General features: G+C 41.6%; 1 protein-coding gene across 1 annotated transcript in view; it reads right to left on the bottom strand.

Moving 5' to 3' along the window:
• The window catches only part of CLPTM1L (CLPTM1 like), a 31376-nt gene extending 19696 nt beyond the window's left edge, over positions 1–11680 (bottom strand). Inside the window, exons 1-6 of the mRNA XM_059836187.1 lie at positions 11510–11680; positions 10647–10747; positions 8503–8692; positions 7128–7270; positions 5067–5145; positions 1034–1151 (exon numbers count right to left, since the gene is read on the bottom strand). Coding sequence (XP_059692170.1) covers positions 1034–1151; positions 5067–5145; positions 7128–7270; positions 8503–8692; positions 10647–10747; positions 11510–11680 — 802 coding nt within the window. The remainder of the gene's footprint in view (positions 1–1033; positions 1152–5066; positions 5146–7127; positions 7271–8502; positions 8693–10646; positions 10748–11509) is intronic.
• Positions 11681–15739: the final 4059 nt, after the last annotated feature.

Here is a 15739-nt window from a genome sequence, read left to right as displayed (position 1 = left end):
TACCCCTGCATATGTCTCTTGGGAAACTAGTAGAATACTGCCATCTATCTGCACTAAAAAAAAAAAAGATAAACTAGGAAGTATTTAAGAATCATTAAAATAATACAGCACAGAAGCTTTTAAGATCTCCTGGCCTGAAAAAAGTTCAGTGCTGTCTGAAGAGCTTAAAAAGAGAAGATCAGAAAAAATCCTACATTCATATACATCAACACCAGTTCAGTTACGATGTAGTTCCTTACTCTAGCACAAAGAAGCCAACTACAGTCTAGTGAGTGAAAACTAAGTCAGCAAAGATAAAAATCCACATCTTACTTTCAGAGTTAAGAGTGATGATTAGACTCAAAGGTGCGCATCAGTGGAACAAATATTTAAAGACAGTAAAAGCTTGGCTATATCATCACCAACACAGAGCACATGAACTTCAGAATGAAAGTGTACGCTTAGTCCATTACATTTACGTGAAACACAGAATTTGATAGTTTCATGCATGTAAAGCCTCCAGTTTATCTGAATTACCTTATAAATTTGTAATTGAGCCAAAGTGATAGGCCAGCCAGTTCTGAAGTGTCAGAAGCAGTATGATCAGAACGCAGATTGCTTCTTCATGCTCAGCTTGAGCCCAAAGACTTTGCTGTGCTTGCCTATATTTCATTATAGGTATATGGCTACAGTGACCAGCTATATATAGCTTATGTAACACCGATCCAGCTTTTCTGTTCCATGGATGATAGGGGGTACCTGTGGCAAAAATCCTCTCTATCTTGGCTTCTTATGCTTTTACAGTAGTACTATCCAACTAAAATTTATTTTAAAAATGGTTAATTCACCTCTGTATTCTTGTTTCCTACCACATGTCAACATTTTATTTCCATCTTTTCCTTAAGGTAAAACAACATAAGATTTGTAGCATTAAACCTTTTCACCAGCTAACCAGAAAAAAGAGAGAGTTAAGTGTTATCTATGTACTTATAAGAAAAAAAATTGAGGGGTTGTTTTTTTTTTTGCCTAAAGTCATTAAAGATAAAAAGCATACCAAATTGTTGTAGGGAGTACACAGCATCCTGCATGTGGATCCAAAATCGGAGTTTTCCAAGAGATATTTTGTCATATGACACTGTAAGAGGTAGCTCTGTTGTTGAACGATTTATAACCTGTATTTCAAAAACATACAGTTTCATTTTTAATAGCAGAAAAATTGCAACAATTATTTCTATTCATTTTTTTAATATCACACACTATGATTTAATTGCACAATCTTAAGAGGTTAGTTTGTTTTTTGAAAGGGAATAAGATCATAGACTTCGATATTATGCTTGAAGTCTTTGGGTTTTTTTCCAAGAAATGCTAAATTAGCAGATTGTTCTGTTCAAGTTCTTATAGCAACCTCACTGTTACTATACACAAATGCCTTCGAGACATTTACATAAAGTTCCCTCCGCTGGTCTCAGCTCAAATGGGAAAAGTGTGCTTAAGGCAATTATCTCTTTTGACAGTTCTTCTCTGAATGTATATGCTAAGATTACCTAAACTAGAAGATTAAGAAAATAATCATATCCCAAAAGGCCACACTCGAAATTTCAGTAAAGTCAGGCTGTTTTTGAGAGAAATTAAAGTTACAACTCATACCAAAACAAAAGGTGGGGAAGGAAGAGGAATCTATTTGCTCAGACTGATGAAAACACCACAGCTAAAGCTAAGCAAGCTACCCTGCCTGCAAAACTTGGGATATGGGATGTCACAGAAATCATCTTCCTGCTCCAAGAGAAATAAATTTCAGATAATCCTCCTGTATCATCTACACTTTAGTTATGGTGAGAACTACCTGGGGTACCCTTAGGCTGGAAAAAAAAAAGTCTTAAATACCTCGGCTCCTTCTGCATGATAGGTGACTGTCTCTCAAATAAGTAAGTTTAAAATAAAGAAAAAAAAAAATTGTCCTCACAGATGTTAGAATTCTCCACAGCTACCTAGGTACAAGTTCAGGCAGTATGTTTTAAACTTTTAAGGATAGCTCAAGACTACAGACAGGCAGGCACTCTGAATTGCAATATTTCAAGATCTATTGCTCCCAGCTCCTAATTACCCAATCATAATTCCCATCTCAGAACTGCTACTCTACACTGTATCTGTTTCTACAGTAATTAGTTAGCTGGCACCTACCCGAGATGAATAGGCTTCTTCTGATCCTTATGTTACAGAACACAGTTTTAGCCTCTCCATATATCAGTCAGGTGTGAACTGGGGATTATGTTCACTCTCCCATTCACTCTTTCCTCCAGTGAGTACAAACAATTCTCAATCTCTCCACCCTCCCAAGACCCTATAAGCTTTTCAGACAGTGGCAGAACATGCATGCATGCAAGGGAGAGAAAGGGAAGCTGAGAAAGTTTTATAAATACAGCAGGGAGAAAGCTTGAGAAACTAGAACAGTGCCAGGGATCTCTGAACTGTCTGGAAAAAAAGACAACAAAACAGGGTGAAAACAATGTGGTTAGAGCTGACGGTAGAGAATGCCGGCAAGATTCTACAGCTGTTTACCAAAAGCTACATAAACATCTTCCAGGCTTCTTTTTAAAGGATGCCTGTAACCCCTGCATTCTCATTCCAATTGAATGAAAGATAGCATCAACATTTCTGGAAGAAAAGGAAAAGAAATTTTATCCATGCAGGGCAGATAGAAAATAAAAATTTTGCAAATGCATGGGTAAGTAACATGCAGCAAGTGCGCTCTACACAGACAAAGCACTACTAAGGAGTCAGGGGTATCGTAGGGAGGAAATTGGATTGCAATACAAGACAGAGATAGGAATTCTTCAACACCAAAAGCAACTTAAATGAACATACAAAGATTAGAAGAATTAACTCTTTCCCAATGAACAATTAAAAGTCCACAAGCTCTGCCTCACAACCGAGTTGAGTGTGATGGTTGCTAAGCCTTTGAAAATTAGGAAGTTACTAAACCTCTGCAATACAACCTACTGTTGTAGCATGGCCTCAGAACATCACATATTACTTCTAGCACTGTACTTTCTCAGTACTACAAAACAGTGTGTAAACAAAGCAAGTAAGTTCAGCAGTATGAATTTTTAAGTTTTCTCCTTATTAAATCAGAATCCTGTGCAATCCCCAAACCCCCAGCGTTGGCAAGAACATTTAAGAACATGAGGAACACATAACATCTAGACCACAGTACTTTCTACAGAAGACCTACATCTGGGTCAAAATAATAGCCAGTTCAAAAACTACACAAGCAGGGAAAATGCATCTTCAGCTCCATGACTTTAGGTTGGGCATACCGAACAGACAGCGTCTATGCCCCTATTTACGGTAAAATGCCGACCTTGCTCCACAACAGCTCTATCACCTTCTTCCCTTATTCTTTCCTGCTCTTCACTTACCTGTCATTATCTCACAGCATGCATACTATTAGAGCACTCTTTCTGCAGGGCTTTTGAGCAGTTTGGCAAGTCACTACTGAGAATTCACATAAGCCAGTGCTGAAGGGGAAGTTTGCTAGATTTGATGGAATAGTCTTCGCAGCACTTCTCAGAATCTTTAACAACTTTAAGGCAGTGAGTTACAATAGCATTAACCGTGACATGCATGACAACTGCAGGAATGTTATTAATAACATGACAATGCTGAGTTTATTTGTAAACAGGGTACATGACTTGACCAGTTAGAAGCTCACATGAATGTACTGAACTGAATGAGCTGTGGTAAGAAACTTAAAATAAAGGACAATGACCACTGATAAAGACATCACAGAAGTATATCTAAAGAAATATTGGACAAAACTATCCGCTACCAGGATTTGTAACAAATGCTCAGGAGTTCATTTTGCCGAACAAGCTTGGGGTGGAGAGGATACAAGTTCTTAAAAGAAGATTCTCCCCAACACTAAGTAACAAAACTCTTTGTCTGAGCTGAAGTTAATGAATTGGAAAGACAATTTAGAAGGTCTATGGGAAGTTTACATCTACCAAGACTTCCACCTGAATCTAGACATACTGATTTAACAGTTTTGAGACATTCCCCAAGACTTTTGTTCTCAGTAACTCTGATTGCTAAATTCCAGTCAGTGCAACCAAAAAGAACTGCAGTGCTTAACTAAGAGCTGCTAGGATGAACATGGTTTAGACGCAGGGGACTGCCATGTGTAACTTATAGTAAAGGCACTGCATGATTTTCCACAAGAGAACAGTTGGGCAAAAATGGAATACAGAAAATGCTATTTAAATGTATAAAAAAAACCTTTTTTTTTTTTAAAAACTACAGGGGTGACTGAACAATGGAACAGGTTGCCCGGAGAGGCTATGGCATCTCCATCCTTGTATACATCCAAAATCTAACTGGAGAAGGTCCCAAGCAACCCACTCTAGGTGACCCTACTCTGAGCAGGGGCGTTGGACTAGCAACCTCCAGAAATCTCATCCAACTTCATCCTTCTGTAATTCCATTACTGAAGTTTCTAAGTCCTGATTTGTTTGAGTGCACAAAATCATTGGATGTACTGCAACACCAAGCTTTCAGGTGCTCAAGTTACGCTAACATGTTAGAGAGCACCACCAGAAAATTTAACCACGAGTGCATTTTTTGGAGATAAGAGAATAGCTACTGACTTATCTCAGTGTAGCTCCAGTATCAGTGTGTTCAGTATGCTCATTTCCCTAGAAGATATCAGAAGCTACTCTGGGATGCTAACACAACTTCTTCAGCTTAGAGAGTCAAATTGCTCATGAGACGGCTCCCACCACAGCTGGTGCTGCAGTGATGTCCTCCATATCCACCTAAAGGGCAGAAGCAATGGAATCCAAATATCTTTTGGTGGAATAGAAGGCAGTGCTTGGCAGATACTTCTGCCAGAGGGGATTCTCAAAACCCAGATCCAGCCTCTGCAGTTACCAGAGTTGACCACATTAATTTAAACAGTCATTGATAGAGTCCTTCTGTGAATTTATACTTTTTCATTACAGCAAACAACCTATGACAAAATCTTAATTAAAACAACATTGAAGATTACTGTTAAAACTGTTAAATGTAATTAAAGGTATTCTATTACTCACCATCAAATCTTTCACTCTGTTGCTTAGCTGATCAATAAATAATATTGGAAGGTAATGCACTGTCTTCCCCAACTGAACCCTAGGATGTTTAAACATGGATTTTATGACTGTAGTGATCTAAAAAGAAAACTACTTTTATTCAAATTAGCACTCATTCATCACTTTCAGATCTACCCATGTAGATATTTCCCACCATCTTTTCAGGCACATTTTCTTTTAACACACAGCAAGAAGGAAGCCACTAGCCTAGAGTCTTTCATTGAGAGATATCTGTATAAAAAGTTAGGCATGTCATATTTCTCCTTTTAGTTTGTTTTTACTTCTCTGTATAAAGACAGAATAAGCAAAAAAAAAAAAGACAAATGAAATTGGTTGTGATGATGCTGAAGCTGTTGCATGACCAAGGGTAGAGGAAATTAAAAAGTTTGTTGAAGAGAAACATGCTAAAGTTTACTAACATATGTTTGTATCCTTTGTCTCAAGTATCCCTCTCCCACTGCAGCAATGACAACTCTCCACCACCTCCCCTACTCCTCTGCACCCCCAATAACATCTATCAGGTCAGCAACAACGCATACTCTAGCTAGCATGGGACTAGGAATGTGACGGCTGGTATGCACGCAGGAAGGCTAGATACTGCTGGAGAGAGTGCACAAGGAATGGAAATAGTCTCTGCCTTCTCAACAGAAGCTCTCATTTGGAGTGCTCTACCACCTCACCAACCTGCATGAAACCAATAGAAACTTCCCAGCCTTTGAGCCCTCTACAAAATTGACCACTGGAAAGTTATTTAGCAAATTATGACCTATATGCAATTGCTTTGTCAGTATCTTAGAAAAGTATTTAGCCTAATGCCCTAAAAGTTCTTAAAGTCTTAAAGTTCTTCACTAGAAAGGCAGTTATCTACACTGTGATGTTCCTGGTAAAAGTCAATGGAACTAGTGTAATGGAGCTTTTTAAACCCTGAAAGTTGAATTTTAGTTGTTGACAAAAGAAAGAAGTCTCTATGCATGCTAAGAAAGAATGCATACTAAATATAAAGTGGGCAACAGTAACAGAAAAGCACTAAATCAAGGCTGAGAAATACTGCTTGGTTATTTAACTGAAGAGGTCTAGATTTCTACAATTAAATAACTACAATTAAAGCTACTGCTAGTGGAATGGCAGCAGGCTATTTCATATCCAAACTATTTCCTGTATAATGCAATGACAAAACAGCACTGATGCTTATCTAAACATGACCAGAAAAAAAATCCTCGTTCACCAACCCCAGTCCAACCACTTCTTGTTATGGGACTATCTTATTAGTTACTAAGTTTACCTATTCTGGCTGGGAAGCTATCCCAGAACCCCAGGGTCTGCTGATTAAGCAACTGCTTCTGGAATTAATAGGATACTTGTAGAGAAAGGCATCAACATACAGCAGCACAAGCCAATACAGCACTATTTATACAGTTAACACTGGAAGTAATTTAAACAAGCTGTGAACAGAAGCTACTGACTGCATTTAGTGACCTAAAAACCTAGCTCTGCTTTTTAGTATTTTCTTGAGAAAATGACATAATGTAGGAACACACATTGTTAAAGTAAAATAAAGCCAATCATAAAGGCAGAAAAAAAGATGCTGCAGGAGATCTGCTGTGCCTCTTCAGCATTTGCAGTTTTTACAGATAATTTGCAAATGAAGGATAACTGGAAAGGTCAAGGGACAGTAATTGCTTTAAAGGCCAGAAGTATGATTTGAGGACAAGGGGATATGAAGTCTGCTGTAGCATTTTACTTGTGTCTTTGTAGTTCTGCTTTGTCTTACTATGATAATTCCATACAGAAAAGTATTCTAAACTCTGAGCTGCCCAGGAACAAGGTATCTCCAATAATGTTTTCGAGTACATAATATCTTACTAATCGTCACTACCGAAATGCAAGCATTAAGAGTACCTATTTTTGTCTGCTAAGCACCAGTGTAAACATAAAATACTAAAGGAGGCCAGGGAGGATTTTTGAAGAAACGTGCAGTAAGTTTGTAATAACAAATATAGCAAAATTAAGTCATCGACTTACATCTTCATGTAACGGTGAACATCAGCAGGGAGGGATGATCCGTCAAACACAAAATCTTCCACCATGACATTTAAGGTTAATCTTGACCTCCAGTGAGAGACAGGTTCATCTAGAGCATTGGTCTGTTTTTCTGCTTCAATTTGCTTTAAAAATACAATAAACACACATACTGCTAAACAATATAGAATTTTGGACTGGATAATACTCTGACTCACAGAAACTATGGAGTCATTAACTATATCACAAAACAGAAGCCCACTAAGAAACACTTTACCTTAATTTTGACCAGATGAATTATTTTGCTCAAATACAACAGAATGGATTGTAAAGGCCCACCATAATCTGACACTGAAAAACTTCAGTGCCCATTCACAGCCTTGTTCATCAAGAATGAATCTTCAACTAATTAATCTTAATACCTTACGGATGTGGATACTAGTCAGAAAAAGTCACTTTGAAATAAGGACTGTAGAGTAATCAGGTATTACTTCAAAACAGTCAAAAGGATGTGGATAATCAACCATATCAATTTTTGGTGAGTAAAAAGATCAGGCCATTTGTTTTAAACTTCTGAGCTTCCAAATGCTGTGTAAACCAGCGCTGAAACCAAGTACGACCTTAGCTTTCAGTAGATGCTTATCCCCAGGGCATTCTACTTGCTTTTCTTTGGATGAACACCACCTGTTCTGACTTTTAGTGTTGGACTCTAGCCTCAACTCATTTTCAACTTTATTTTGCTAGGATTTAGAAAAAGCACTGATGGCTACATGTGTATTTCAGATTCCAAAGAAGAACAGAGTGAAATTCTCAAGCTCCACTTAATATAAGGCACAACAGCTATTCACAAGTATTTCATTAACACTACATTTTTTTCCCTCCCTGGTGAGCAATCATAGCATTTGTCAAAGGATACTCTTATTCTCTTGAAGTGCAAAGTAAGAACATCCTAAAGGAAAAGAAGCAATTTGACATTGGTCACCCACCAATGTCAAAATCAAGTTCGTATCTCTGTTTTATAAAAGCAAAGCATATTATTTCACATGAATCCAATTCACTATAGAAAGCAGCACCATGCTGTTACAGAACAATACAGTATTTCTACCAAAAGCAATATATCCTTAAAGAAGTAATTAACATTAACTAGGGAAGTGTTTTAACAGCAGCCAGTGTTATAGAGGGCTCTACTTCTGGTGTGCTGAGGGTCTACTATTAGCATACAAGCTGATAGTCGAGAAGAGGGGGTTTGATTATTTTTTTTTTAATATCATCATTAGTGTAAAGATGCAAGCACAACAGATGCTAACACTGCGAGTGTCTATAAAAGAAATTACTTTTTTTTTGCAGTTGTTCACCTACAGATGGAAAAACCACCTACCTGTGTGGCAGATTCTCCAGTGAGCAAATTAATCTCTTCTGGTTTAGGGACCATGTACGTGGTCAGAGGGCTTACTATATGCACCTGCTTACCGTCATGCCAAGGCAAAATGCCAGCATGATGAAGAAATATATATGCATATAATGTGCCGTTATTTCGGGTTTTCTTTGGTACAGAGACATTCACTGTCCTAAAATACAAAAATAAAACATTATGAGATGACATAGCACATGCTGAAATACTTAGCTATTACATATAAGGATCACTGAAGATGTTCTGGAAGCAAGCAAAAAAAGGTTGGGGACATAAAAAAAAAAAATGAGAGACATTTAGGTTGCCTGGCACACAACAATTAGTTCTGGCTAATAAGCCCTAATAAGCTGTGGCTGGATGGGATCAATTAATATACTCCAGTATGCATCACAATATTTGCATTTCCAAAGTTTACTATTATCTTAAGATACTTTAATCTTTGTCCAATTCATACTTTATTACGCTATATAACACAGGACTGCATCATCAGTCCTTGTGCTGTTTTCCCCGGCCAATAGGTCATAGGGCCAAAATTATCACAGCACTTGTGGAAAATAGCCTTCCGTGTGCTGAATATGTATCACAGATTGTATACATGACACAAAGTTCAAAAAGAAAATCACAAAGTTTTACCAAGCTCTTTGCGTTAATAAAATACCTTCTCAGCTATGGCATGCCAAGCACAGAACTCTAAATAGGAGCCCCAAACAATGAAGTCACTCCCCTTGTGTTAGCCAAGAAATCATCCTACTTGCAACCTTGCATAATTCCTCCTCTATTCCTGTAAATTTGCTCAGGTTATTTTGCTCTGAACACTTTCAGTGGCTTAGCAGACTCTGTCAGTAAAACAATTCTTGTATTTTTAAGTCGGTCAGTGATGAAGTTTAATATGACCTAAACTGTAGGCCAACGTGTTTTTTAATTACAGAAAATGCAGAACGTGAAAGAACCTGGGAGACTCTGTGGCAAAACAGTCAAGAATAAGGGGACTATTTTAAACAAAAAGAAGTGAGGCAGCAAGTATGAAGCACAAAACAAATAGTTCTAATCATTTTAATTGTATGAAGGCATATGCAGAGCGCAGCGTTACGCTCAGAAATTTGTCTAAGGGCACAATCTTATTCCATCTTAGCACCAACATCCCTTCAGAAGATCTCAAAACCCTAAACCACCAGAAAAACAAGGTTTACTTTTATAGAAAAGCCTGTTGCTAAAACACAGGAAAAGAGAACACGGTTTGACTTCCAAGTTCCAGGCCCAAAGCCACAGCTATTAAGAACAAAACATCATGTAGCCAGTAGACTGGCTACACATGTTATTAGAGGAAATTCTCAAACATTTCCAGGAACTTTGACTTAGATTTTCACAATGGAAAGTCATTTTTACTCTTATAAGCAAAGCACACTTTGGTAAAACATTTGTCTATGTGGCTGAAAACAGTACGCTGATCCAAACTAACCAATACTTAAGTTTGGTACATCATACGTATGCTACCAATCCAGCACAGCTAGTGAGATGAATGTTTACAGTGGAATTGGAAAATTAAGATAGACAACATAGGACAGCATTCAATATTTGTAAAATCTACAGGAGAGAAACAAGCATTTCTGTATTTACTAGTATAGATTTGTTGTGCAAGCTTTGTTTCTTGCAACTATGAGATGATCTTCAACGTAAGACAAGTTTGTCTAAGAGCCTATTCCTCAGCGCCAGGTGGACTTAGCACACCATTTCCATCAAGGCAGGTACTTTACCAATGTTTAATTCACGAAATATTCTAGGAACCATTAATTAAAGAGAAAAATAGTGTTTTTACTAACTGCTGCACTTCGTCTTCAACTCTAAGACTGAAATCCAACTAACATATTTCCTGCCTTAAAATGGCAAATATGGTTATTACTTTATGAAAACAAGTGTAAACGGAATAGCCTAGACAGCACGCAAAAATAGCTTTAACCCCCAAACAAAGAATGCAAGAACAACTACTCCACTCTTTCAACACAACTATCATGAACAGCCTACCTTGCTCCATGCATACCTCCATACATGCAACTACTAGTTAGAATGCATACTTTAGAATGAAACAAAGAACTCGTAGTTTGGGTACCTACCTTTCAAATTTGGACTCAATATCAAAATCCTCCACATTCAAAACCAGATCTATATTACTCTCAGCACCAATGCTTGACCGTGTGGTAGTGTACACGCTTAACTGAAATCAAAACACAGCACAGAGAAATCAGACTACAGAAATATTACATTCATGCATCAGTACGCTTACAGTACAGATCTGTAGTTCAGCTTCGCTAATTTCCCCAGTCAAATGATGGTTATACACACTGGGAAAGAAAACGGCGTTCTCAAAAAAAGGCGAACACAGCTTTCAGCTACCCCTTCCCTCCTTCTGGGGGCAGGAACACGCTGTAACATGGCCACTAAACACAGTTTATTAGGATGACCTGTTCTTGAAGCCAGAGATTTCCAAGTAGGTAAGCTGAGCCATTTCTCCAGCAAGGCCGCTCTAGTCAGCGTCTGTGCCAACAGGCACCAAGACACTCCTTCACCCTGCCCCTGCTTCAGCCACGGGCCTGACCCACAGGCGGGGACGGCTGCAGAGAGCTCCAGCAGCGCGTCCCCCGCCACAGCCGCAGCGCGACGCGGGGAGGAGGCAGCTGCGCGCGCGGGAGCGGGCAGGCCACGCGTGACCGCAGCGGTCGGCCGAGTCCGCGCGGCGCTCCCCGCGCCCACGAGCGCAGCGCCGGGGACGGAGGAGACAGGCCCGGGCAGGCACTGCCGCTCCCGCCTCCAGAGCGGGACGGGAGCCCGTTCCACGGGCGGTCAGCTGAGGGGTCAAGGGCCGAAGCGGGGTCCGACCGCCTCCCGCGGCAGCAGGGGCTGCTCCCGGCGCCCCGGCAGACCGGGCGCTCGCAGCCGCCCGCCCGTTCCCGCCGGGCGGCCGCCGCGGCCCGCGTACCTGCAGCTTGGGCCTCCGCGCCAGGTAGGGCCAGACGCAGCCCGCCGCACCGCCCCCCGCCGCCGGGCAGGGCCGCGTGTAGACGATGCCGTACATCACCCAGCACGTGTGCGCCACGTACACGGCGAACACCCCCACCACCAGGCTGGTGAACGAGCTGCGGCTCAGCATGGCGGCGGCCGCCCCCGCAGCCCCGCTCGGGATCCGCCGGGCCGCCCCTCCGCCGCCGCCGCCGCCGCCGCTCGCGCATCCCCCACGCAGCCAACCGCCCCGCCCCGCCCGCGCGTCACCTCCGGCGGGCGGAGGAAGCGCCGCCCCACCGCCTAGCAGCCGGCTTCGGGAGGCGCCCGCCTTGGGGAGGGCCCGGCCCGCGGCGGGTGCGGCACGGCGTGATGTCAGCGGGGCGGTGTCCGCCGCCGCTGGGGGGCGCTGAGGGGAGGGGCGGGCGGGCGGCGGCGCGGCTGGGTCCCTCCGCGCCGGGCGAGGGCGTGTCGCGGCCGGAGGGGGCTTTGGGCGTGTGCGTGCGCCCCTGGCCGCGCCACCGGCTCTGCCGGCGGGAGCGGCAACGTCTTGGCGGTGCGCCGTTGTACCTCGGCCCCCTCACAACGACTAGGGTCTCGGGAGGGCCCCTGGCGTGAGGCTGGGCGGCCGAGGGGTGCTGGAGGGGTAGGAAGGGGGAGAGGAGGCTCCTGTGCGGCGCTGTGCCCCCGCCGCACCCCACCCGCCCCCAGGAGCCAGCTGCGAGAGGAGAACAGCAGCGACAGCTTAGGACTTCGTTCAAAGGAATAATAATTTAAAAATCGTTTAGCAATCTGACGTTACTTTTGATACAGATACACAGCCTGAAAGGTAGCGTAACATGATAAAAAAGTCAGGGAAAGGAAAGGAGGGACAGGAGCGAACACTGGGGGCGCTGGCAGTACCCAGAAGAAGCGAAGGGGCTGTGTCCATCCATCAGCGGCTGAGGGAAGCGGCCCGCGGGCAGCACTCCGGCCAAGCAGTCAGTCGCGCTCTGCGCTCGCAGGCCTGGGCTACCAAATGTTGCCCCCCAAGGGAGCTGGGCAGGCTTTTCCAGGCCCTGTGGCGGGAGTAAAAAAGGAGCGTTCCTTGTGTCTGCTCACGCAGCGTCAACCAGGAGAGAGTGGTGATGTGGGTACGTCCCTCAGGTACACCTCAGCCGGGAGGTAGGCGGGGGCAGGAACAGCACTAGCACGGGTTGGAGATGACTGCCCCGGCAGCGAGGCCAGGCGACACAACAGGGAGCTTCCCTGCAACGCAGACGAGCGAGGAAAGGGGCATGTGGGCAGGTGAAGGGCTCAGGCAGCCTGGGGCATTACTGTAAGTGCATCGCAGGATGCATGGAGCTTGAAAGTACCACAAGGGAAGGAGAAGATGGATATCTTCTTTAAGAGAAGAAAGTGGTGGAGAGTAGCAGGAGAAAGGTGGGAAGACGGCGGTGGGGAAGCCAAAGAGGACATGATGTGAGGGCTCACGGCTCACACTGCTACCTTAGCAGAGACCATGTCACCTAAAAAGATGCCGGAACAAGAGAGCAGTGAGGAAGGGCTGGCAGCAGATTCAGCCCCCACCAGCTCCCTGTTGAACCAAGCAGCACAGTGGCAGGAGCAGCAGACGAGGGCTCTGCTGCCAGGGCAGAGCAATGCCAGGGCTATAGCCTGTCTCCTCGGGCAAGCCTCACACTACCCTGGCAAGCAGCAGGGAAAAACAGGGTTAAAACCAGATGGTATCAGGTAGGGGAATCTTTACCCTTGGAAGAAAGAAATCTTGCATGCATTGTGTGCATTTACACATCTGTAATATTTCATTAGTAATGTCAATCACTTCCATTTTGTAATGAATAAGCATTTGTGAAACTGTACAGCATTCTGATAGCATCCTCTGGCATTAGTTAAAACATTTGCTAGTGTAATCTACTTTCGTAAGTACAGAGCAAGTAAGTTATTTGCATTTTAGAGCAGAAGAAAAAGGAAAAATATATTTAAGCAAAAAAAAGGTTCAGGTTTTAAAGCTTTTCTTCATGAGAAAGCATGCCTTTGCTGCATGACTTGTTACTAGATTAAATTTTGTTTTGGACAAATACAGTATTCAATTTTTTTTTTTTTTTTTTTTTTTTTTTTTTTTTTTACACACAGAATGAAGTTACATGCATTTGCTATGACCTACAGATGTCTATTATTTCACAGAAACCACTGCATGACTAAACTGACTTGGGCCAAAGAACGTAACTCAAAATCTGGATCCACCCCATAACTTGAAATTAGAGACTAACATTAAGAAAAACATTAACAAGTCTTCCCTTGAAATCTTCATATCATGAGGAATGTATGTTATTTCTCCAGTAAAATTCCCCAGTGTTTCACTTGTATTCTTAAAAATGTTCATGTTAATGGTTCAGCTTATATTCACTGGACCTCATTATGCCTTTTTCCACCCTCCGTTACGAGTTTCTCATGTGGGTAGGTATCTGGAGTGTTGGATCACTTCTTGTCTGTTTCTTGGATAAATAAAAGTAGCCAGAGCTACTTCAGTCTAATTTAGACAGGCTTGTTCTCCAGGCTTCTGGAGCCCCTTTTCTGAATCTCTTTTGATCTTTTGACATTCCTCTTTAAGCACAGAAAATAGAACTGGAGTCAATATCCCTGTCACCCTTAGGGGAAACAAAAGAAAACAAAACCCCAATAACCAAATGAAAAATTACACACCCCCACAAAAAAACCCAGACAGCCCAAACCAAAACCCCTTAAAACACTGTATTTCATACTCCTAGTTGTCAGGTAAACAAACACTGTTCTCCTACACACACTGCCACAGAGAACATACATCAATAAAGCATGCCTGAACATATATGGACTCAGTCTTGTTCACAATTGTGATTCCTATCCTTTTCCTTACTGTAAACCTTGTTGTTTATAAAAAACTTAAATCTAAAAAAACAAATCCAGAGGAAACCAAGTATTATTCTGTTTCATTTTTAATTTGGCTTCACGCTGAAAATTCAATTTACAAGCCATTCATAAGGAAAATGTCCAGCTGGGCAGAATGAGCCATGATTGTATACTGCACATCAACACTTGTAGTGTATCATTTAGTTCCCTTTTAGTAAATCATCATACAACTTATATAGCATAGTTGAAGTGTCTACATCATTTGGCTCAGTTCATCACACACTATAGTCCATTTCAACTTATCAGACAACTAACAAGAAAAGAATGCTCAAATTGAGGTATTTCCTTTAACAATTTACTGATCACTGGTATTCAGAGGTAATGTTAAATCATATAGTTTTAAACATTGAAAAATGTACAAAAACAAGTTCATTTTTAAAAAATATTATCCTTAGTCTTCCATGCATGTTAATAAAAAATATAAAAATCAAATTTGTAGCACTGAAGCTATACATTTCATTCTGCAAAAGTATTTCCACAATTGGAACCACAAGCTACAGTCATCTTTAGTACACTACTTGTTTTTGCTTTTCAGTTATGAAGTATAGTCAGTTCAGTGCAAAGGTAATAGTCTATGTACATGTACCATAAGAGCCATAGGAGGGAAATTTACAGCAGAAAATATGCATTCAGATTATTATTATCCAGCAGCACTCTATATTGTTACAGATTTACACTGCATATCCAAGGGCTATTATAATAAAAAGCTTGCAGCCATTATGCATCTTGAAACACACCAGGTCTGCTTGAGCAGCCTTGAAGTCAACAGAAGTCGTACCACTGATGGAACGAGTACGTACTACCTTGCAAGTGAGCTCCTACGAAACAGCTTCCTGCTCTGTCAGCACAGGTTTTCAACTAAAAGCATCCTCTTCATGGCAGTGCCTAACTGGGATTCAGTAGCAGTAAGAGAAAATTCCAAAAAATTTGTTCATTTAAAAGGTAAACCTTTTTGCGTCTGCATTTAAATTCTCAAGTGTGTTCAAAAACATTGCAATATTTTTTCCAAAATATATAAATGATATCCTCAATGCAAGTATAACAATAATTCAAGAGATCAAAAAAATGTTTTTTTCTGAATTATCTCTCAGGTTGTTGATAACTCTATTTTATTTTTCCAAGAAGATGAACTAGTACCTGCGATCAAATTAGAATGTCTTGCACACCTGGAGAGATGATGGGAATTACAAAAAGGTTTAAAAAGTGGTCCCATTGAACAGATGCCAAATACTTTCAGCACAATACCACAACATTCAAGTTGTAT

This window comes from Gavia stellata, chromosome 3 (genome assembly GCF_030936135.1).
Source record: "Gavia stellata isolate bGavSte3 chromosome 3, bGavSte3.hap2, whole genome shotgun sequence".
In the NCBI taxonomy this organism is placed as follows: Eukaryota; Metazoa; Chordata; class Aves; order Gaviiformes; family Gaviidae; genus Gavia; species Gavia stellata.
Note: the sequence above shows the minus strand (reverse complement) of the source record. Positions and strands in the feature narration are given on the sequence as shown.